Source organism: Dasypus novemcinctus, chromosome 10 (genome assembly GCF_030445035.2).
Source record: "Dasypus novemcinctus isolate mDasNov1 chromosome 10, mDasNov1.1.hap2, whole genome shotgun sequence".
Lineage (NCBI taxonomy): Eukaryota > Metazoa > Chordata > Mammalia > Cingulata > Dasypodidae > Dasypus > Dasypus novemcinctus.
In genome coordinates, this window is record NC_080682.1 from 111,641,758 (window position 1) to 111,664,422 (window position 22,665).

Here is a 22,665-nt window from a genome sequence, read left to right on the forward strand (position 1 = left end):
ACAAACCATGACCTAAGTGGCAAAAGAGAAATATGCCCAAAATGCAAAATGTGGAGGGAAGCACGCAAACTTTCCCTTGGACAAAGAAATAAAGAAGAAAACCCTGAGGAGGGAGACAGAGCCATTCACTGGATAGTCTACAGCTGGCCTTGTGTAGAAGAGCACAGCAGGGAAACGGACTTTGGCCCAGTGGTTAGGGCGTCCGTCTACCATATGGGAGGTCCGAGGTTTGAACCCCGGGCCTCCTTGACCCGTGTGGAGCTGGCCATGCGCAGCGCTGATGCGCGCAAGGAGTGCCTTGCCACGCAAGGGTGTCCCCCGCGTGGGGGAGCCCCACGCGCAAGGAGTGCACCCGTGAGGAAAGCCGCCCAGCGTGAAAAGAAAGAGCAGCCTGCCCAGGAATGGCGCCGCCCACACTTCCCGTACCGCTGACGACAACAGAAGCGGACAAAGAAACAAGACGCAGCAAATAGACACCAAGAACAGACAACCAGGGGAGGGGGGGAAATTAAATAAATAAATAAATCTTTAAAAAAAAAAGAGCACAGCAGCTGAGCCTCGAGAGAAACAGAACCCTGGGAAGAGAGGAACCCAAGAAGGCTGAACTCTTGGCAGACGTTGGCAGCCATCTTGCCTCCGCATGTGGCGATAAGACTTTGATGAGGGATGAGTAACTTATGCTTTTTTGGCCTGGTAACTATAAGCTTCTACCCCAAATGAGTGTCCTCTGTAAAGGCCAAAAGATTTCTGGTATTTTGTATCAGCACCCCTTTGGCAGACCATGATCATTATCAAAAGTACTGATATTGACTGATCACTAACGGCCTTTCCAGCCAATTCCAGTGTTCCTGGAGCGTCAGAAATCTACCTGCACAGGTGATTCTGAAATTGGGCTACTGTGCCCTTTTAGGTATTCTGTACCAGGCCCTCCAAATGCTTGGACTATTAGGGCATGTCTTAAGCCGTTAGAGTATATCATCTCAGCCCCTGGGGGATGAAGTTGCAAGCTTTTGAGTTTCCCTTTAGGAAATCTCTACCATTTAATTAGATGATCAAACGCATACTTATTTATTCCTGTTGGTAATTTTCATCTACTATTATTTCTAAGCAACACAGATGAGAGGTAATGGCACAGGAACCCTGCAAATTATTCAAGATCCCTATATTACTTTCTTTTTTTGGAAGCTCATTAAATCATAGCTAAAAATCAGTCTTGAATTTGAAATTTAAAAATTCCTTCAGAATCAACAATAGTTTATACAGAATGACAAAGGAGAGGGGTTAAAGAAAAAGGAAAGTAAGATCAGCAAATGTACAGAGCGTACCTGTAGGTCTGGTGGTCATTGGGAGTAATGATCTAGGTAATGAACAGTAAGCAGAGTTAAATCTATCATTAGGAATTCACTTGTTGCATGTAGAAATGTCCTTTTAATTAAAAGTTGACCAAATCCGAGCACTTTTATAACAAATTCTCTTGTGCTCTAATGCATTTCTAGTGAGCTGAAAATAAGTAGAAGGGCTTTAGCTCTCATTGTCCTTTCACTCTTCTACACAGATAACAAAGAAGGCAACAGAGAATTGTACTACACTTTTTGCTAACTTCCCTAGCCTTAAACAAAAGAGGGTAAGGCAGGTTCAGCCTAAGAAAATCAATTAACATAATCCAAAACATTAACAAATTAAAGGAAAAAAACCCACATGACATCTCTATCAATGCTGAAAAGGCAATCGATAAAACCCAGCATCTTTTCTTGATGAAAACACTTTAAAAGACATGAATAGAAGGAAAATTCCTCAATATGATAAAGGGCATATATGAAACCCCAAAGCGAACATTGTACTCAATGGGGAAAGGTTGAAAGATTTCCCAATAAGATCAGGAACAAGACAAGGATGACCACTGTCAGCACTGTTATTTTTTTTCTTTCATTTTTTAAATTATTTTTTTTTAAAGATACATAGATCACACAAAATGTTACATTAAAAAATATAAGGGAAGCAGACTTGGCCCAATGGATAGGGCGTCGTCTGCCTACCAAATGGGAGGTCCACGGGTCAAACCCCAGACCTCCTTGACCCGTGTGGAAGTGGCCCATGTGCAGTGTTGACACATGTAAGGAATGCTGTGCCACGCGTAGGGGAGCCCTACGCGCAAGGAGTGCACCCCATAAGCAGAGTCGCCCAGCGTGAAAGAAAGTGCAGCCTGCCCAAGAATGGTGCCGCACACACGGAGAGCTGACACAACAAGATGACGCAACAAAAAGAAATACAGATTCCTGGTGCCCCTGATAAGGACAGAAGCGGTCACAGAGGAACACACAGCGAATGGACATAGAGCAGACAACTGGGTAGGGGAAAGGGAGAGAAATAAATAAAAAATAAATCTTAAAAAAAAAAAAAATATATATATATATATATGTAAGAGGTTCCCATATCCTACACCCCCCACTCCTCCCACATCAACAACTTCTTTCATTAGTGTGGTACATTCATTGCATTTGATGAGTACATTTTGGAGCACCATACTGTTATTAAATATTGTGCTAGAAGTTCTAGCTAAGAGCAATTAGCCAAGAAAAAGAAAAGACATCCAAATAGGAAAAGTAGAAGTAAAACTCCCACTATTCATGGATAGTGATCCTATATTTAGAAAATTCTGAAATGTCTACAACAAAGCTACTTGAGCTTTTTAAAACACAAGTTCAGCAAAGTGGCAGGATATAAGATCAACATGCAGAAATCAGTAATGTTTCTGTACACGAGTATTGTACAATCTGAGGAGGAAATCAGGGGAAAAAATTCTATTTACATTAGCAACGAAAAGACTCAAATACCTAGGAATCAATTTCACCAAAGAAGTACAGGACCTATATGAAGAAAACTATGAAACAATGCTAAAAGAAACCAAAGAAGACCTAAATAAATGGAAAGACATTCTGTGTTCATGGACTGGAAGACTAAATATTGTGAACATGTCAATCCTACCCAAACTGATCTATAGATTCAACTCAATACCAATCAAAATTCTAACAGCCTACTTTACAGAAATAGAAAAGGCAATTACTAAATTCATTTGGAAGGCAAAGTGCACTGGAAGAGCCAAAAGCATTCTAAAGAGCAACATGGGAGAACTTTCATTGCCTGAATTTGAAACATACTACAAAGCTACAGTTGTCAAAACAGTATGGTACTGGCATAAAGAGAGACACATCAATCAGTGGGATAGAACTGAGAGTCCAGAAATAAACCCTCACCTCTATGGCCAACTGGTTTTTGACAAATCTACCAAGTCCATGTTTTTTATTTTATTTTATTTTTAAGGTACTGGGGCTGAGGATTGAACCTAGGACCTCGTATGTGGGAAGTCAGTGTTCAACTACTGAAGCACATCAGCTCCCTCAAATCCATGTTAACAGGACAAAAGAGTTTCTTCAAGAAATGGTGCTGGGAGACCTGGATATCCATAACTAAAAGAATGAAAGAGGACCCCTATCTCACTCCCTATATAAGAATCAACTCAAAATGGATTAAAGACCTAAATATAAAAGCCAGAACCATAAAACTACTAGAAGAAAATGTAGGGAAACATATCAAAGTACGAAAGTACAGCCAACTCAATTGGAGAAAATATTTGAAAATGACATATCTGATAAGGGTTTAATATCTATGATATTTAAAAACATATTACAACTCAACAATAGAAAAGTAAACACCTGATTTAAAAAATGGGCATAAGACTTGAATAGATGTTTGTCCAAAGAAGAAATACAAATGGCAAAAAAATACATGAAAAAATGTTCAACATCACTAGCTATTAGGGAAATGCAAATCAAAGCTACAATGAGGGAAGCAGGGAAACGGACTTGGCCCAGTGGTTAGGGTGTCTGTCTACCACATGGGAGGTCCGCGGTTCAAACCCCAGGCCTCCTTGACCCGTGTGGAGCTGGCCCATGCGCAGTGCTGATGCACGCAAGGAGTGCCGCGCCCCACAGGGGTGTCCCCCGTGTAGGGGAGCCCCACGTGCAAGGAGTGCGCCCCGTAAGGAGAGCCGCCCAGCGCGAAAGAAAGTGCAGCCTGCCCAGGAATGGCGCAGCCCACACTTCCATGCTGCTGACGACAACAGAAGGGACAAAGAAACAAGACGCAGCAAATAGACACAGAGAACAGACAACTGGGGGAGGGAGGAGAATTAAATAAATAAATAAATCTTAAAAAAAAAAAAAAAAATGAGGGAAGCGGACTTGGCCCCACCGACAGGGCATCCACCTACCACATGGGAGGTCCAAGGTTCAAACCCTGGGACTCCTGACCCGTGTGATGAGCTGGGCCATGCACAGTGCTTATGCGCACAAGGACTGCTGTCCCATGCAGGGGTTTCCCCTGTGTAGGGGAGCCCCACGTGCAAGGAGTGCGCCCTGTAAGGAGAGCTACCCAGCATGAAAAAAGCACAGCCTGCCCAGGAATGGCGCCGCACACATGGAGAGCTGACACAGCAAGATGACGCAACAAAAAGAGACACCAATTCCGGGTGCTGCGGACAAGAATACAAGTGGACACAGAAGAACACACAACGAATGGACAGAGAGAGCAGACAACTGGGGGTGGGGGTGGGGGGAGAGAAATAAATAAAAAATGTTTTAAAAAAAAAGCTACAATGAGGTACCATTTCACACTTACTAGAATGGCCACTATTAAAAAGACAGAGAACTACAAGTGTTGCAGAATATGCAGAGAGATAAGAATGTTTATTCACTGTTGGTGGGAAGGTAGAATGGTACAGTCACTGTGCAGGACTGTTTGGCAGTTCCTAAAGAAGCTGAAAACAGATTTGCTATGTGACCCGGCAATACCACTACTGGGTACATACCCAAAAGCACTGAGAGCAGTGACACGAACAGACAACTGCACACCAATGTTCCTAGGCGTTATTCACAATTGCCAAGAGATGGAAACAGCCCAGGTACCCATCAACCAATGAATGGATAAACAAATGGTGGTGTGTACACAGGATGAAATACTATGCAGCAGCAAGAAGAAATGCAGTCATGATGCTTGAGACAATATGGATGAACCAGGAGGACGTTACGTTGAATGAAGCAAGCCAGACACAAAAGGACACATACTATATGATTGTGCTATTAGGAACTAAATGTATTGTGTAAACTTATGGAGTTAGTAACTAGAATATGGATCACTAGAGAATAGAATGGGGTTAGACAATGGAAAGCTGGTAGTAGACTTGTGCAGAACTCGTAAAATGGTGTGTTAATCTTTGCAAATGAATAGAAAAGAGAAAGCAATATAATTTTTGTAACTACCAGTGCTATTATATGGGTATACAGTGGTTAAAAGGGAAAAACTAAGGTCATGTATATTACTAAACGGTAAGCTAAAAAATGTAACATGGGGCTATACAGCATAGTAAAACCTCAGGTGAAATATTAATATGGGTAATATTGCATATATAAGACTGTTTTTCTTTGACACCGAAGAAATGTTATATGTATTAATGTTACGACATGTTAATATCAGGCAAAAAACCAAAACAAAACATTACTCTAAGTGAAAGAAACCTGACACAAAGTACTACATATTGTATGATTCCATTTATATAAAATGTAAATATAAATCAACTTGTAAAGATGGAATTAGATTAGTGTGATTTTGTAGGACTGAGGAAGGATAAAAAGGGATTGAGAGGTGACTGCTAAGGAGTGTGGAGTTTTTCTTTTTGGAATAATGAAATTGTTCTAAAATTTTTTGTAATGATGAATGCACAACACTGTGATTACACTAAAATCACTGATTGTGCACATTGGACAGATTATATGGTATGTGACTATATCTCAATAAAACTGCTTTAAAACAACAACAATAACAACAAACACTATGCCACTTTGGGCACATCGTCGAGGCTCTGAATGCTTCCTGGTACATATTCTTCCACTATGTATGAATTCTGATTTTGCTTAAATAGCACTGCTGCAGTGGCATACTGTCTAGAAATACTTTGAGTTGGCATTCAAGCTGAACAAATCCTGGTCTATTAATGACACTCCCTTCTGATTCCTACTCTTTGATTCCAATAAATGCACTGAAACTTGAATTAAAAGAAACAAAGAGGCTAGAAAGAACAAGACCTTAAATATATAACCTTTTCTACGCTAACTTCAAAGAATGGAAAAAAAGGTTAATGTCCCTTCCTCTCTTCTTACTGATCTCAGTATTTTAAAATATTGATGAAAAACACAAATTAAATGCCTCCTAGTCACGTTCTCATAAGCTGCTACCAACAATGGAGCAACATTGCATACTATTATGAAAACAAAAAGAATGTTCCACAAACCATAGGAAAAATGTTAGTGGTTTCAGCCTCTTTGAGATTTTGCTGTAATTGCTGATGGAGACAGTATTTTGCCCCTGAAAACAACTAAGGCACAGCTAGGAAAGCAGGCCTTCCAGATGTGATGGTGAGGCCACGCAGACTGAGTGCAGGCAGCAAGGACAGAAAACAAGACTGGCTGCAACCGTGACTTTACTACCTATACTGCCTGAAAAAAGACAAAAGTTTTACTGTTTGCAAAGATTTTAATGGCTTGAAACGAAGCTCACCTTGCTTCAAAAAATACGTTCCCTTTCCTTCAGGGCCAACATAGATTTATTACATTTCTTTCTTCCTTGGGCAGCTCTAAATTTCGAGTGAGCCAAAACATCAGTTGGGGGCTACACAAAGTATTCGTGTGCGAGTTCCTTGGCTTAAGAGGTTAAAACATTTCTAGAAACAGCCTCACTCTTCTTATGATGCTGGAAACCATTCTTTTTCTTTTTTTAAAAAAGATTTATCTATTTATTCATTCATTCATTCATTCCCCGCCCCGGTTGTCTGTTCTCTGTGTCTATTTGCTGCGTCTTCTCTGTCGGCTTCTGTTGTTGTCAGCGGCATGGGAATCTGTGTTTTTTTTTGTTGTGTTATCTCGTTGTGTCAGCTCTCCGTGTGTGGGGCACCATTCCTGGGCAGGCTGCACTTTCTTTCACGCTGGGCGGCTCTCCTTATGGGGCACATGGGGCTGCCCTAGGCGGGGGACACCCCTGTGTGACACAGCACTCCTTATGCACATCAGCATTGCGTGTGGGCCAGGTCCACACGGGTCAAGGAGGCCTGGCGTTTGAATGGTGGACCTCCAATGTGGTAGACGGATGCCCTAACCACTGGGCCAAGTCCGCCCCTGGAAACCATTATTTATTCCTTCCTCTTACTTATATTATTAGCATCCAGTTTACTACAGACACCACTGACTATTCTTTGGGAATATTTCTCAGATTCATCTCTCTCTTTATTTTCCCTGTTGTCATCTCAGTCCTAGATCACATTCCACATTTCCAGATTATATGCAAGAGTCCTTTAACTCTTCTACTTGTCTTTAATTCTCTCTTTCTCCAATCTACTTCTGCATGCCACTTGTCAGGTTAATCTTTTCATCTCAACATCATTGAAAACAAACATACAATGGTTCTCTACTATTTACTGGATCAAGCCCAAGCTACATAAGTTTTATTATATAGTATATACTTCTTTGTTTGGCTTCTTTCACTTAACACTATTTCTGTGAGATTCATTACACTGATACCTGTAACAATAATTTGTTTATTCTCATGCTGTATAGTATCCATTATAAGAATATGCCATAATTTAGTTATTTTTCTACTGTAGATGAATGCTTTTATTTTTCTGCCAGTTTTGGGCTATTACAAATACTGCTGCTATGAATAATCTTGTATATGTCTTTTGGTATATGTATGTATGTATTTTGCTAGGAAATTGCTGGATCATAGAATATATGTATAAATATTCAGCTTTAGTAGATAATGATGAACAGTTGCCAAAGTAACTGTACCAATTTACACTCCCACCAGCAGTACATAAGTGCTCCAACTCCTAATATCCTCACCATCAATTAAAATCACAGGAGTTTTCATTTTAGCCATTCTAGCTGATATGTAGTGGTATCTTTCTGTGGTTTTATTTTGCATTTCCCCATCACTGGATGAGATTTAATATCATCCCTTGAGAATACTGAGGCCAAGGAAGGTTAAGTAGTAGATACCTGCATACTCAAGTCTCCTGACAATAAGCCTAGTGCTTTCTCTGCCATCTCACATGTACACTTAATTCCATAAAGATCAGGGTTCTAGTAAAGCCCCCAAACATACTATATTCCTACTTCCACATCTTGGCTCTATGACTTGCTGTGTGATCTAGCAGTGACTAAACTGTTACACTGAGATTCAACAGCTTCATCTGTAAGAACGGGATAAAAGTATAACTACTGGCATATGGTATATACTCAACCACATACTTTCTTTTTTGAACCCTTACAACATTATGTTTGTCATTTAACAGGTGCTGCTGAATTGGAATCTCAAAAATTTAATTTACTTTGTTAACATTTTCTTTTGCCCACCATCTTAAACATCTCTAATCCTGCAAAGTTACTCTCATTTTGTTAAATAAGATGATATAAAGAAATATTCTCCCAACTTCCTGAATTTCATTTCTTTGCTACTCTTTATAATATTGCAGCTTCCCCAACACTCTTACTCTACCAGAATACTTAGGAGCCATGTATGTTCGTTTTTATATCATTTGCTTTAACTAAACAAGGTTTTTAGCAATGGGAAGACTGAAATAGGGAGAAACCATTTGGCAACAAAACTTTAGAAATGTATAGCACATACGTAAATACTCCTCCATCCCTATGTTCCCTACCTCTATAATTCAAATTACATAATATTCCATAAGAAAGAATCTGGGGACATTTTAGAAGAGCTGAAATATATACTTTCAAGTTTGACATAAATTTCTACAATGCCTGTTAGTCCTAAATAAATAAAAATTGACAATTCCCATACTATTTCTGTTAATTTTAGGCTCAAGCAATTTTGATGCAGGTCAGTTAATCAGCTCCAGCTTAGGGAAATACATTAAATATTCCTTGGTCGAACAGAGTCCCTCCCAAGTTGACTTTACTATATATAATTTATTAAATGCCCATTACATGCTTAAATTCTTCAGACTTCCTAAGAAATACTGATACAACTTTGAAAATTAGAACACTACCTGGTAATCCAGGCGTCCCATCAGAGACTGTTGGGCAGTCACTCTTACTAATCACACATGGGTGGAATGAATGAATGAATATTCTTCTCTACTGAACATTTCTTCTCTAGCTGAGCATTTGCCATCTGCCTTTGGGGGACTCACTCAGGGACACAGTCTCATGGGCATGTGGCATTTTACATGTTTGCTTAGACTCATTTTTTTGAGATTTATAATCTGTCGCCTTCAAAGATATCAAATATCTTTGGTAATTTACAAGTTATTCTTATATATTGAAATGAGGAAATACTTAGGTTACATAAAATTAAGAGCTTTTAGAGTTGGTAAATATCTCAAGGGTCAACTAGTTCAATTCCCTCATTTTAAAGAGGGAGCAATTCAGACTCAGAGATTGGAGAGAACTGCCTTAGTTCATATTCCTAACTTAGTAGGTGAGCTGTATTTCAAACCCAGAACAGCTAATTCTTAATCCAGTATACTTTTCATTATGTTACAGTGCATTTTTTTTTTTTTTGAGTAGGGGGAGAAAAAGTACAAAGACATAAACCTTAAAAAAGAAAAAGAAAATGAAAAAAAAAAAATACTATTTTATTATTTATTGTTTGTGGCCAAAAGTCACAACGGAAGGTTAAACATTTCCCTACTCTTCTCTTTTGATTCCCTAGAAAAGGCACCTGTGAAATGCACCTATCTTAATTTTTTTCAGATTGCATCTTACCCACTGCAGAAACTCTTGCAACTGACCTACAACCTGTTATTACAGCCCTACTGAAACAAATACAGAATTTAGTCATTTGGCCCAAAACCTGTTCACCACTATGGGAAAAAAATGAATTAGGGATGGAAGCAGGTCCTTAAATAAGTGGGTTGAAGAGAAATCTAGGATGCTAATGAATCAATGTTATAATCTATAGTTAATGGAAATAGATTAAATTAGCTTTGAAAAACCATATGCTATAATATTTCATAATTATAGAAGTACACTAAAGTCCCATGACAATGCCTTCAGGGCTCAAGCAGTAAGATCACATTACTAGAGAGACTATGTCATAATGAAGGCCTCCTGACACTTGCAAAGGTAATAAATATTTGTGAACATAGTCTACAGTAGAAGTGTCTATTAAGGACTCTTATGTCATAGCATGTCATGATGAAGCAGCACACACACGAATATTATAACATTACTGGGCTTTACCACAGTCAAGATTTTATCAAATTTTAGAAGGAAAGCAGAGAAGACTTCACATTTATTGACTACTTACTACCCCAAATAATGTGCTAAGTACTTTTCATATATTACCTGATTTAATCTTCACAACTCCAGAAAATATGATTTATCAACTCAATTTTACAGACTGGAAAACTAAGGCTCAAGGAAATTAGGTGGCTCATCTAAGATCACACAGTTTATAAGGCAAAAAGCTGGAACGTGAACCCCACAATGTCTGATTCTGAAACCACTGGACTTTCCTTTACACTATATTGTTATCATTCACAAAATTTAGAGTAAAAGCTACTCTTTAGCCTCCCAGCATGTCTTTAGCAAATCAAGTCACTGTGTGTCTAAAACTGTATGGGATTCAATTTATTCATCTATCCATACTATCACCTATCCACACATCAAATAAATATTAGGGGCCTGCTATGGCTCAGGTATTATGTTAGGCCCTAGAGATACCCTGGTGAGTGAAAAAGACATAGGTCCTCTGACAAAGGAAAGAGTCACTACTTGGTCATAAAAATGGACATAAAATTACAAATGAGTATGTTGGGTTATGATGAATTAAGAGTAACTCGAGGAAAGTGGACTTGGCCCATGATAGGGCGTCTGCCTACCACATGGGAGGTCCGTGGTTCAAACCCCGGGCTTCCTTGACCCATGTGGAGCTGGCCCATGCACAGTGCTGATGTGTGCAAGGAGAGCCGTGCCACACAGAGGTGTCCCCCCATGTAGGGGAACCCCATGTGCAAGGAGTGCGCTCTGTAAGGAGAGCCCCCCAGCGCGAAAGAAAGTGCAGCCTGCCCAAGAATGGCGCCGCACACACGGAGAGCTGACACAACAAAAAGAAACAGATTCCTAGTGCCGCTGATAAGGACAGAAGCAGTCACAGAAGAACACACAGCAAATGGACACAGAGAGCAGAAAACTGGGGGAGAGGAAGGGGAGAGAAAAAAAAAATCTTAAAAAAAAAAAAAAAAGAGTTAGTAGCTCTAGGTCTGAAACTCAACATGGTTCTAGTGTCTAACAGGGGTCTCAGGTTTAGTCTGGAAGGCCAAGGAAGAGTCTTCTGAGGAAATGATGATTGAACAGAGATCTAAAGAATAAGTAAAATTACTTAGATGAAGAAGTTTGTTCCAGATTGTGCAAACATCCTGTGGTGGGAAGAAACATTGCCTATTTGAAGGTCTGGAAGAAGGGTGGTGTGGATGTAGCAGAAAAAGTAAAGTGGAGTACCACAGCAGATGAGGCTAGAGATGTAGCACCATCCACACTTCACTGGGCCTTCAGCCTAAGAGCAATGGGAGGCCACTGCAAAGTTTTAAGGAGTGGTAACATGATCAGATGTACATATTCTAGAAGCTCACACTTAGGAGGAGAGAATGGATTGGGGAAAGAAAGAATGGCCATAGGAAGACCAGTTAGGAGGCTACTGTGGTAGTCCAGGCAAGAGGTGGAAGTATCTTAATCTAAAAACGAGCAAGTGGAAATGAAGAGAAATGAATGGACTGGCGAGATATTTAGGAGTGTGAAAATGACATAATTTAGTAATAGCTTGAATACTGGAAGTGAGGGAGATAAAGGTTTCAAAGATGACTCAGGTATCAGGCTTGTACAGTTAGATGAATAGAGAATACAGAAAGAAGATCAAGTTTGTTTGGGGGAGGGGAGGAGAGGAGAGCAGACGAGAAATCATAGGTTCAGTTTTGGACATGTTGAGTTAGAGATGCCTTTGAGATATATAAATGGCTGTCAAGTAGCTTATCAAAAATATAGGAGTCTACAGGGGACTTGAATCTCTGGATTGCCCATGTGCTAGCTGGGCACTGAGCCTCAGGAGAGTTGCAACTCCTATTCTCTGGTCTGTTGGACTTACTGAGGTCAGCTAACAGGGAGGTGAAGATGGTCAACCACTACTCCAGGGAATCAAGAGTGCCTACAACTGCAAGCAGAAGAATTGCATCCATCATCCATGTGGAATCTAAGCCCCCTCTTGATCTAGTGGTGGAGTGGACATCACCATCCCAAGGTCCACAGAATGGAGGAATAAAATATGGACTAGAGTGGACTTACTGATATTCTACTATAAAAATATTATGACTAGTAATAGAAGAAATTGCAGCATTGAGGTGGAGAAAGTGGCCATAGTAGTTGCTGAGGGCAGGGAAAGGGAGGAAAAGATGTGATGTGGGGGCATTTTCGGGACTTGGAGTTGTCCTAAATGATACTGCAGGGTCAGATGCTGAACTTTATATATCCTGCCTTAACCCAGTGAATGTACTAGGGGACAGTGTGAACTACAGGGTGAACTATTATCCATGTGGTGCAGCAGTGCTCCAAAATATGTTCTCCAAGTGCTGTGAGTGTGCCACAATTAGGGGGGAGGTTGTTGGTGTGGGAGGAGTGGGTGGGGAGGGGGGGGTATATGGGAACCTCTTATGTTTTTTAATGTAACATTTTTTGAGATGTATATATCTTCAAAAAAATACAATTTATAAAAACGGTGGGGGTTGGGGGAGTGGGGAGTGGGTTATATGGGAACCTCTTATGTTTTTTAATATAATGTTCTTTGTGATCTATTAACTTTAATTAAAAAAGCGTTAAAAAAATATACATATGAGTCCAGAGCTCTGAGGAGAAGACTAGATTAGAGAGATAAATTTCTGAGTTGTCTGAGAACAAACAGTAAGCTGCGGGTACAGATGAAGTCATCTGGGAATAGAAAAGAGGACCTAGAACTGAGCCTTGAAAACTGTCAACATCTAATGGATTGGTAGAAGAGGATGAACCTATACAGGAGAGTAAGAGTAAACACTGAGAAAGGTGAAAAACTGGGAGAATGTGAAATCACAGAAGCCAAGAGAAGAGGGGATTTCAAGTATAAGCGAGTTATTAGCAGTGCTAAATATTACTGAGAGGTCGGGTAAAAAAAGACTTTTAAAAGTCTGTTGGGTTTAATAACAGATGATCATTACTGTCCTGAGCAGCAGCTGCCTCAGTGGTATGACGGGTGAGAGCCATTTCAGAGGGAATGAGGAAGAGGTAGTAGATTCTATGGTGGTTATTGAAAAAAAACCTCAATTGCTACCCTGAAGAATTTAAGAGTTTAGTTTGAGGAAACTACAAAAACAGACACAATATTAGAAAGTTTTATTAATTCATTAAATACTACAGACATCTAGAAAAGGAAGGCTCAAAGTGAATGGGTAACCCAGGAAAGTCATTACAAAGAAGGAAAGCCTTAAGTAGAACCCTTAAGGAAGAGCAAAATTGAGTAACTGCCATCTAGGGAAATTATATAAGAATACCTGGTATGTGTGGGTGGGGGTGGTAGGGGGATGCTGGAGGTGGAGTTTTAGAAAACAGTCAAGTGATATGAACTCAGTCCTCTGTTTTGTGATATATGTTCAATGTTTAGTTATTTAAGATTATATAATCTATGCCTTAGTCTCTCCTTTTAGATGTTATCCTGTAGATCAATTAATTTCTCATTACTGTTTATACCAGAGGGTTGGCAGGGAAAAGAGGAAATAAGAATGGTAAATCAATTGTGTTTTTCATTGATTTTAGATAATGCTGTGTGAAAGGTGGAGGTAAGTAAAATCGATGGCAAAAATGTAATTTTGTGATTCCAAATCAGTGTTGTAGAGTGGAAAAGACTTTAGACCCAGAAAGAATCAGGCTTACCTACTAACTGTCACTAACTGTCTTTGTAACCTTGGAAAATGCAATTAATTTCTTTGCATTTCAGTTTTTTAATCCATTAATTGGGTAAGTTTCTCAGCAAGGTTCTTTTTAGATTTAGATATGAGATGATAGTACTTGGCAATAGGAATTGAGTAAATGGTAGCTAACATTGTTTCATTAGTTTAATGAAATATACTCCAACAGATAATCTTGCATACCTAAGATGGGGATGTTCTTTTATTGGTGGATACTTATCTATATTTTTCTACTGGTATTTATCTACAGACGAGTGAAAGGTGCCAGACAGCTACTAAGTTCAGTTTCTGGACAAACATAATATATGTATCGGACTTTTACAATTAATAATATTAAATATATATTCAATATTTTTAAAAAGTCAGATATGTAATTACTTTCTACTTACTTTGTCAAGAAGTAACAAAATAAGAAAAAAAGATAAAAAATAAACCAGAAGGATAAAAGAGGGTAAAGTTGAAAAAAGAACAGGGGATAAGAAAGGCTAAAGAGAGTAGAGAGCCAAATGGAGACAAGACAGGCAGATAGCAAAGAGAAGATGAGAGCTGTGACAGGGAGCATCTGCCTAGACCTCTATGATCCCTCTATAACCCCTTTCGAGCCTCCAGCTCTGCCAAGCTATTTCATCCTTTGCCTGATCATGCCATTGCTATCATCCCTTACCCAGCATGTATTTCCTCCCAGCAGTTTCTTAACCAGTACTTAACTTGACAGTAGACCTAGCATTGTTATATAGTGCTCTAGGCTACTTCCTCTGTTATTTGAAAAACAGAACAAAAAACACCTATATTTGCATCTCATAAGCTAAGGACACTTACTGATAGAAAGGAGGGAAGTATGTTTATAGAACATTGGGATTGTCATTGAGAATGCTTTTTAAAAGGTGCCTTGGAGAAACTACCATTTTAAGAGATGAAAAGAATAATGGATATAATTTAATAAAATAAGTCAAAGGCTAAATGAAATCAAATCAAGGGAAAAACTCAGACCCAATATGAAAGTTCTCTAAACTCCACTTATTCAGTATCTTTTCTTACTGTCTGCTGAGGGCCATCTTCATTATCCCTCATATAGAAAGGCTTGAGTTCTAATGGATAATTAATGACAAAGACTGGAATGTTGCCACAGTGCTTCACCAGGTACTTTTCATGTTCAGCATGTAGATCAACACCCCACTGTAATGAGAAAAGAGAAATAACCAAAGTAGAAGACAGAGCCGAAATAAACAATCAATCACCTGAAAATAACCTGTATCAATTCTGAGGGCTTCCTCTGCCTGAGGTTCAGTGATGTGTGGGGCCCTCTGTTGAAGTTACACACTGACTAACTAGAGAGATATGTGTTATCAAGAACACCTAACAGCCTGGAAAGCTGAAAGCTGAAACCAGGAGATAAACACCATGCTTTCTGTCCCTATCTCAGGGAACAGCATTCAGCAGATGAATAGCAGATGCAGGAAGTGCACTTTCCACAGTGTACAAAAAGTGACTTCGGAATCATAGTTTTTATTAATAATGCCTAGAACTTCTTCCACAGTTACTTTCCTAAGATTCAGGAAATTAAATGATGGAAGATAATATTCCAAATATTGAGTCTATCTTCAGCTAGATGGCATCTCTTCATGAAATTTTAAAAAAAAGAAGAGTACAAATCATATATCAGACACTCTTTCTGAATATTTAATAGCACTTTCATCTATTTATTTAACAAATACTAATGTGCCTTTATTAACTTCCAGGCACTCTAGTAAGCACTGGATGTAGTGGTATGAAAATTAGGAAGGATTTCTGACTTCATGAAGCCTCCAGAGTAGGAGAAAAACAAATAAAAAACTATACAAAGAATTAATTGATTATAAGTTTAATAGGCACAGGGTGCTATTAGAACTTACAAGAGGATCTTGATTTAACTGGGGCTGGGGCTGGGTGTAAGGAATGGTTTGAAGATGAAGTTACACATCCTTACTCTATTAGTCCCACTTGTCTGGCAATATTTAATTACAGAATTAGGAATCAGAAGACTTGGGTCTGGCTCTGTCCCGACATTATGCACATGCCAACTGGTAAGTCAGGTGGCTTCTCTGGACCTATATTCCAATAAAATAAGGAGGTTCTTGAAAAAAAACCAAATGTTTCCAAAGTGGCTTACAAATTAACAAGCTCTGTGAAGTTCAACTGAAAATAAAATATTTTAATATGTTTCTTAAATTTATTTGACCACAAAATGTTTTCTCTGTCACATTTTAGCATCACTCAGAACACGCTTTGGGAAACACTGAATTATTGGATTTCTACACACATATTCTATGAACTACCATTCTTTCTTAGGATTTTTATCTTCCAAACTTGGATAACTTCATCATAATCCTTTGGTCACTGCTATTTCAAATCACACAGTAATTTTAAAATTCTGCTTCATAATGATTTTTCATTCTTTTTACTAGGCAGAACAAATATCAAACAAAGCCTATCTAGAGATGAACAGATACTATATATTGCTAATAAGAAAAGTAAGATTCCTTCAAATGATTCTTAATGTTGTAAGATAAGGACAAGAGGGAAACATTTTAACTTATATTTAAAAATACCCACCTCTGGAGTGAAGGTGAAGATCTGGGATGACTGCTTTAAGATCTCCACAGCTTCAGTATAAGAAATACTGGAGGAAAACAGGATAAAAGCAGAGAGAGATCAATATAATGTGGCTGTTGTTAACTAGTTCATCTTAATTCTAGAAAAGGCCTATTCCAGTGCAGCCAGGAAGGTCACAAATGAGTACTATGTAATCAGGAATTAAGGCTGATCTAATCCTATTAAAGTCTGATCTGCATGAATTGAAGTGGCCATTCAATCACCTCACTTCTGATCTACATACATCCAATTTATAAAGAGGAGCTACCCATTTAAGCTAGTAGAGATTTTCTCTGAATTCATGATTCATGCTATGCCAATGTCCTAGTAAAAGGTGTGAAGTACTGAGGCTGAAAGAGCCAAAAAAGCCTTCCTAAAAGAAATCATTGATTATACAAACATTGACTGAATGCCTACTATGTACCAGGCACTATTTTAGGTTCAGGAGATATCGTTAACAAAAAACAAAGCTCCTTCCTTCTTGGAGCCAATATTCCTGTGTGTGTTGTGTGTGACAGAAGGGAGCAGGGAGACAGACAAATAAAAAGAAATAATATAACGCTAAGTAGCTATTTATATATACTATGAGGAAAAATAAAGCAGGATAAGAAGACAAATGATAAAGAAGACCACACTGAGTTGGTGATGTCTGTACAGAAACCTGCATGAAATAAGGAAATGAACCCTATAGAATACCCTGGGAGGAGCATTCCAGGCAAAAGGAACACTAAGTACAAAGGCCTGAGGTGAGGAACATTTTAGCTTGTTCAAAGACCCAAAAACCAATGTTTTCGTTTCAAGCAAATACCATGCAATGTGTTGGCTTAAACAATGGGAACTTATTAGCTCATGATTGAGACTAGAAAAAAGTTGCAATCAAGGCATCATCAAAATGATGCTTTCTTCTTGAAGACTGGCATTCTGGGGCTGGATGCTGGTGATCCTTGGTCCTAGCTCCTGTGTCACGTGGCAATGCACATGGTGGCCTTTGCTGGCCTATCTCTTCTCTACCTGGTTCCACTGAATTTCAGCTTCTTATTCTCATGAATTTCCCTTTCTCTGAATTTTATTCCACTTATAAAAGACTCCAGAAACAGGATTAAAGCCCATTCTGATTGAGGTGGGTCATACCTTAACTGAAGCAACCTCATCAAAAAGTCCTACTTACATTGGGTTCACAATCATAGGAACTGATTAAATTCAAAAGCATGTTTTTCTGGGGGTACACAGAGCTCTAAACCACCACACTCTACCCTCTGGATCCCCAAAAGACATGTTCTTTCCACGGGCAAAATATATACATTCCATCATAACATCCCAAAAGTCTCAAGTCATTTCAATGATAATGCTACAGAGTCTCATTAAAATCAGTTATGCCTATGGTCTGTCCTGGGGGATAAAATGAACTATTAATATATGCAAAGTTCATCACCCTCTGGCACACAGTAAATATTCAATAAATGGTGGATATGATTTTTATCATCTTCGATCTTATTCGTTGGATTGAAGTGAGATAACTGCAATCTTCTCCCAGGTTTTTCTGTCACCAGCAGAGATTCCTGGGGAGCCCTAAATTACTTCTTTCCTCATCTACTTAATTACTACTGTTAATATGCTCATGCTCAGAACACTCCTGCAAACTCCACACCTGTATATTCAATTGCCTTCCCAACATCTACAATCGGAAGCCTTGAAAGCATCTCAATCTTAACATGTTTGAGCTCCTGATATCCACTTGCTCTCCCTCCCACAGCCCCCCCTCCCAAATCACTGCTGCTTTTATAGTTTTCCCAATCTTAGTTAATGGCAACTCCTTTTTTCTGGTTGTATAAGACAAAAGCCTTAAAGTTACCCTTATTTCTTTTTTTTTCCTCACTCTTAGCAAATCCTGTATGCTCTATAATTTTAAAAAATTCCAGAAAAGGACAACTTTTCTCTACCCTCATGGCCATCATCTTGGTCCAAACCACCGTTAACTCTTACCTAGACTACTGCAATAGCTTCCTAATTGATTTTCTGCTCCTACTCTTGTCCTGCTACAACCTGTTCTCAGTAAGCAACCAGACTGATCCTGTTAAACCCAAGTCAGATCATGTCAACCCTCTTCTCAGAACCCTTCAATGGCTTCCCCATCTGAGTCAAATAAAAACCCCAACCTATAAGGTCCCACATGATTTCCCTACCTCTCCACTTCTTTCTTACCTTTATCTTTTAGTATTCTTTCTTTATTCACGCATCACTATTACTTCAAAATGCCAGGCATGTTCTAATTTCAGGGCCTTTCTATTTTCTATTCCCTCTGCCTGGAATGATATCTATATAGGTAGTTCTTTCACTTTAGATCTTTACTTACAGATTACCTTAGAGCGATCTTCCCTGGTCACACTATCAAAAATTTCCATCTCTTCATTCCTTCATACTTCCCTTCTCTGCTTGGATTTTTCCCCCTTAGTATTTATCATTCTCATAGACTAAATGTTTTACTCATTTATCTTATTTTCTGTGCATTACCTCTTGAGTTTAAGCTTGATGAAGGCAGGGAGTTTTTATCTGCTTTGTTCACTACTCTGAGACAACTTTTGAAATTCTAGGACAGTTTCTGGCACATAATGAATGACCAATAAACGTTTATTAAAGTGAAAGAAAAAACCCTCAAAAGCCTTCACTTTTATTCCACTGCCCTTTGAGTCTCTATCATAGGGTCCCTGACTGTCTCCTTTTCTAATTCAATTCCTATTGCTTTACTCCTTACTCAAACTCAATGGTTCATCACTTTTAAACTTGGAGCCTACCTCAGATACCTGAAATACTCAGTCCAGTTTAGTCTGCCAAGTTTTTCTTATTTCTCTCATCAAGGATAGGTTGAATTCTTTTGTCTTCTAAGAAAAAAAGCTTCCTAAACCTAAAGATAGCAAGTGAAGCATGGCAGCAACTTATGATCAAGAGTAACATTCTATTCTTCTATAAAATTACTTTTTTATACATTTTATATATCCCGAATACTTGGTTTTATTTAAATTATTTGTACTATATAAGAAGAGGTTATTTATTGTGCTTTGTCCACAGCAAGAGTTACTAAAGTTAGTACTACTTTGAATAGTGGTTATATAGTTAATAATTACTATGTATGCTTATCTTGCTAAGATTTAAATATTTATTTATCCATAAAGCTGTGGTTATTAATCATGAATCAGACAAAGAGCCATATAAATAATTAAAACATGGTCTTACCTCAAGTCTGGGGGATGTGGTAAGCAGATACATAAACTAAAAATTACAATACAGTATGATAAATACAATGATGTATGAACAAAATTCAGAGAAAGCATAATATCTACTTACATTAAAAAGTTGTTTTTTAGCATATGTTCTAATATGTCCTTGGTAAGAAAAAAGCAAAAAGCAATTAGTAAGTATAATTATAATCATTATATATAATTAACATATTTAAAAAGTAGATGTATTATAACATACTTATAAAACTAATTACCTTTTGGCCAGGAGCTATGAATTTGTGACAGAGGTCAACATCTTCAGAACAATTTGAGAGGACCATCACTGTTGCAGTCTTGAAAAGCCCCTCCATAACCTACAAAGAAATGACACAGAACTGCCTGACAAGCTACTTCATATGAGAAATTCATTCCAGGCTCTGTAAGGAATGTCCTCCAGGTTTTTAGCAACTATAAATCCATTAGGCCCCTAAATCCCTGAATGAACTATACAGCAAATTAGTTCAGTTTTCCGAACTGATTACAGGAGGCATCTCAACTTCTGAGGGAAGGGGAAAAAAAAAAGTTTGACTCTTATGTTAACAGTTGTTAATACTGGTATTAAAGTGATATGCCAAATCAACAGCTAAAACTGACAGACGCCTCTCTGAATTCCAGTACCCTTACCTGTACAATCAGGATAATAGTAGCACCTATTTTACAAGATTGCTATGAAGATTACCATGGGTAAGATCTGGCTTGCTTTTCTTTGTTTGGGGATTGTGAATAATGCTGCTATGAACTTTGGTGTATAGGTATCTGTTTAAGTCCCTGCTTTCAATTCTCTGGGATATATACCTAACAGTACTAAGAATGGAATTGCTGGGAGATAATTTAATTCTACGTTTAACTTTTACAGGAACAACCAAATTGTTTCCACAGTGGCTGCACCATTTTACATTCTCACCAGCAATGCCAGAAGATTCCAATTTCTTGCATCCTCACTAATGTTTTATTTTCTGTTTTTAGTAAGAGCCATCCCATTGGGTAGGAGTGGTATCTTACTATGGTTTTGATTTGTATTTCCCTAATGACTAATAACATTGATGAGCATCTTTTCATGCTCATTTGTCATTCGTAAATATTTTTTGGAAAAATGGCTATTTAAATCCTCTGCTCTTTTTAAAATTGGGTTGTCTTTTTGTTATTGAGTTGTAGGAATTCTTTATATATTCTGAATATTAAACCCTTATCTAATATATGATTTGCAACTATTTTCTCTCATTCTGCAGGTTGTCTTTTTACTTTACTGAACATGCCCTTTGATGTACTAACATCTTTTTAATCAAAACGTTTGAAATCAATAAGATATTAGGACTTCCAAATGCTGTACTCATAAAGACACATACATTTAAAGGCACAATCTAAATCAATGGCTGGATCTTCTTTTTTTTTGCTGTTGCATCACTGGAACATCCTATCAAGGCTGGAAACACAGTGGGAGCATAATTATCTATTGAAATAATTTCATATGTCAGGCAGAGGACAGTACTTATATACCAAGTGACAACCTGATATATTTTATGATGCTTCAATCTCAATGGAAGAAAAAAAAAAACTGGTGACTATGTAGGTATCTAAAGCACTGACAGTGTAAAATACTAAGTACAACAAATATGTAGGGTGGAAAAGCAAGTGGTAATCAAAAGACAGACAATAGTAAAGATAAAAGTAAAGGGAATAAGCAGAATTAAGGCAGAAATTTCTAAGGACCTTGTATTTTAAAGAGGGGAGAGATGTTTAACTTTGGACTTCATGCAAGGAACTTAGGTAAAAAAATATAAGGGATGGAAGCGGCTGTGGCTCAATTAGTTGGGTTCCCATCTACCACAGAAGCTGTACCTTCATGGAGTTCTTGTTCTCAAAACCAACTAACCAAAAATTTGAGCACTGTGTGTATTAAGTCAGCTAAAGGGGTGCTGATACAAAATACCAGAAATTGGTTGGTTTTTATAAAGGGTATTTATCTGGGGTAGGAGCTGACGGATACCAGGCCATAAAGCATAAATTAATTCCCTCACCAAAGTCGATTTTCATGTGTTGGAGCAAGATGGCTGCCGACGTCTGAGAGGGTTCAGGCTTCCTGGGTTCCTCCCTTCCAGGGTCTTGCTTCTCTCTGGGTTCAAGGTTCCTTTCTTCCCAGGGCTTGCTTCTTTATGGGGCTGGCTTCTCTTTCCTCTGTGAGCTTACTTCCTGTGGCTCCAGCTTAAGACTTAATCATCAGACTCCAACATCAGAAACCCTCAACTCTGTTCTTTGCCATATCTTTTACCTGTGAGTCTCCACCCACCAAGCAGCGGGGACTCAACATCCTAATGGTGTGGCCCAATCAAAGCCCTAATCATAACTCATTCATACCCAGGTACAGACCAGATTACAAATATAATCCAATATATATTTTTGGTATTCATAACAATATCAAACTGCTATACTCCACCCTCTGAATTCCAAAACATTAACAATATTCAAAAAAACTTTTAATTAGTAACAATGCAAGTACTAAACCATATCACAATCATTTTAAAAAAATACAGCTTGTCTTGGGGTAGAGTTCTGTCTGCTATAGACCTCTGAAACTTCCAAAACAATTTATCTACTTCCAATACACAAATGAATAGACAAAGATAAAACATTTTCATTACAATAAGGAGAAATTGGGAAGGAAACATGAGTCACTGGGTCGTCTACAGTTCAATAAACCTG

At 38.3% G+C, this 22,665-nt stretch overlaps 1 protein-coding gene across 4 annotated transcripts in view; it reads right to left on the bottom strand.

Moving 5' to 3' along the window:
* Positions 1–22,665, bottom strand: part of NARS2 (asparaginyl-tRNA synthetase 2, mitochondrial) — a 227,394-nt gene that overhangs the window by 20,604 nt on the left and 184,125 nt on the right. For 2 of the 4 annotated variants that reach the window (XM_071218288.1, XM_071218290.1), the window contains 5 exons: positions 20,181–20,279; positions 20,033–20,070; positions 19,922–19,957; positions 16,652–16,718; positions 15,098–15,235 (listed from right to left, as the gene is read on the bottom strand). In XM_071218288.1, coding sequence (XP_071074389.1) covers positions 15,098–15,235; positions 16,652–16,718; positions 19,922–19,957; positions 20,033–20,070; positions 20,181–20,279 — 378 coding nt within the window. The remainder of the gene's footprint in view (positions 1–15,097; positions 15,236–16,651; positions 16,719–19,921; positions 19,958–20,032; positions 20,071–20,180; positions 20,280–22,665) is intronic. The other 2 variants (XM_071218289.1, XM_058306048.2) reach the window with 1 other exon arrangement.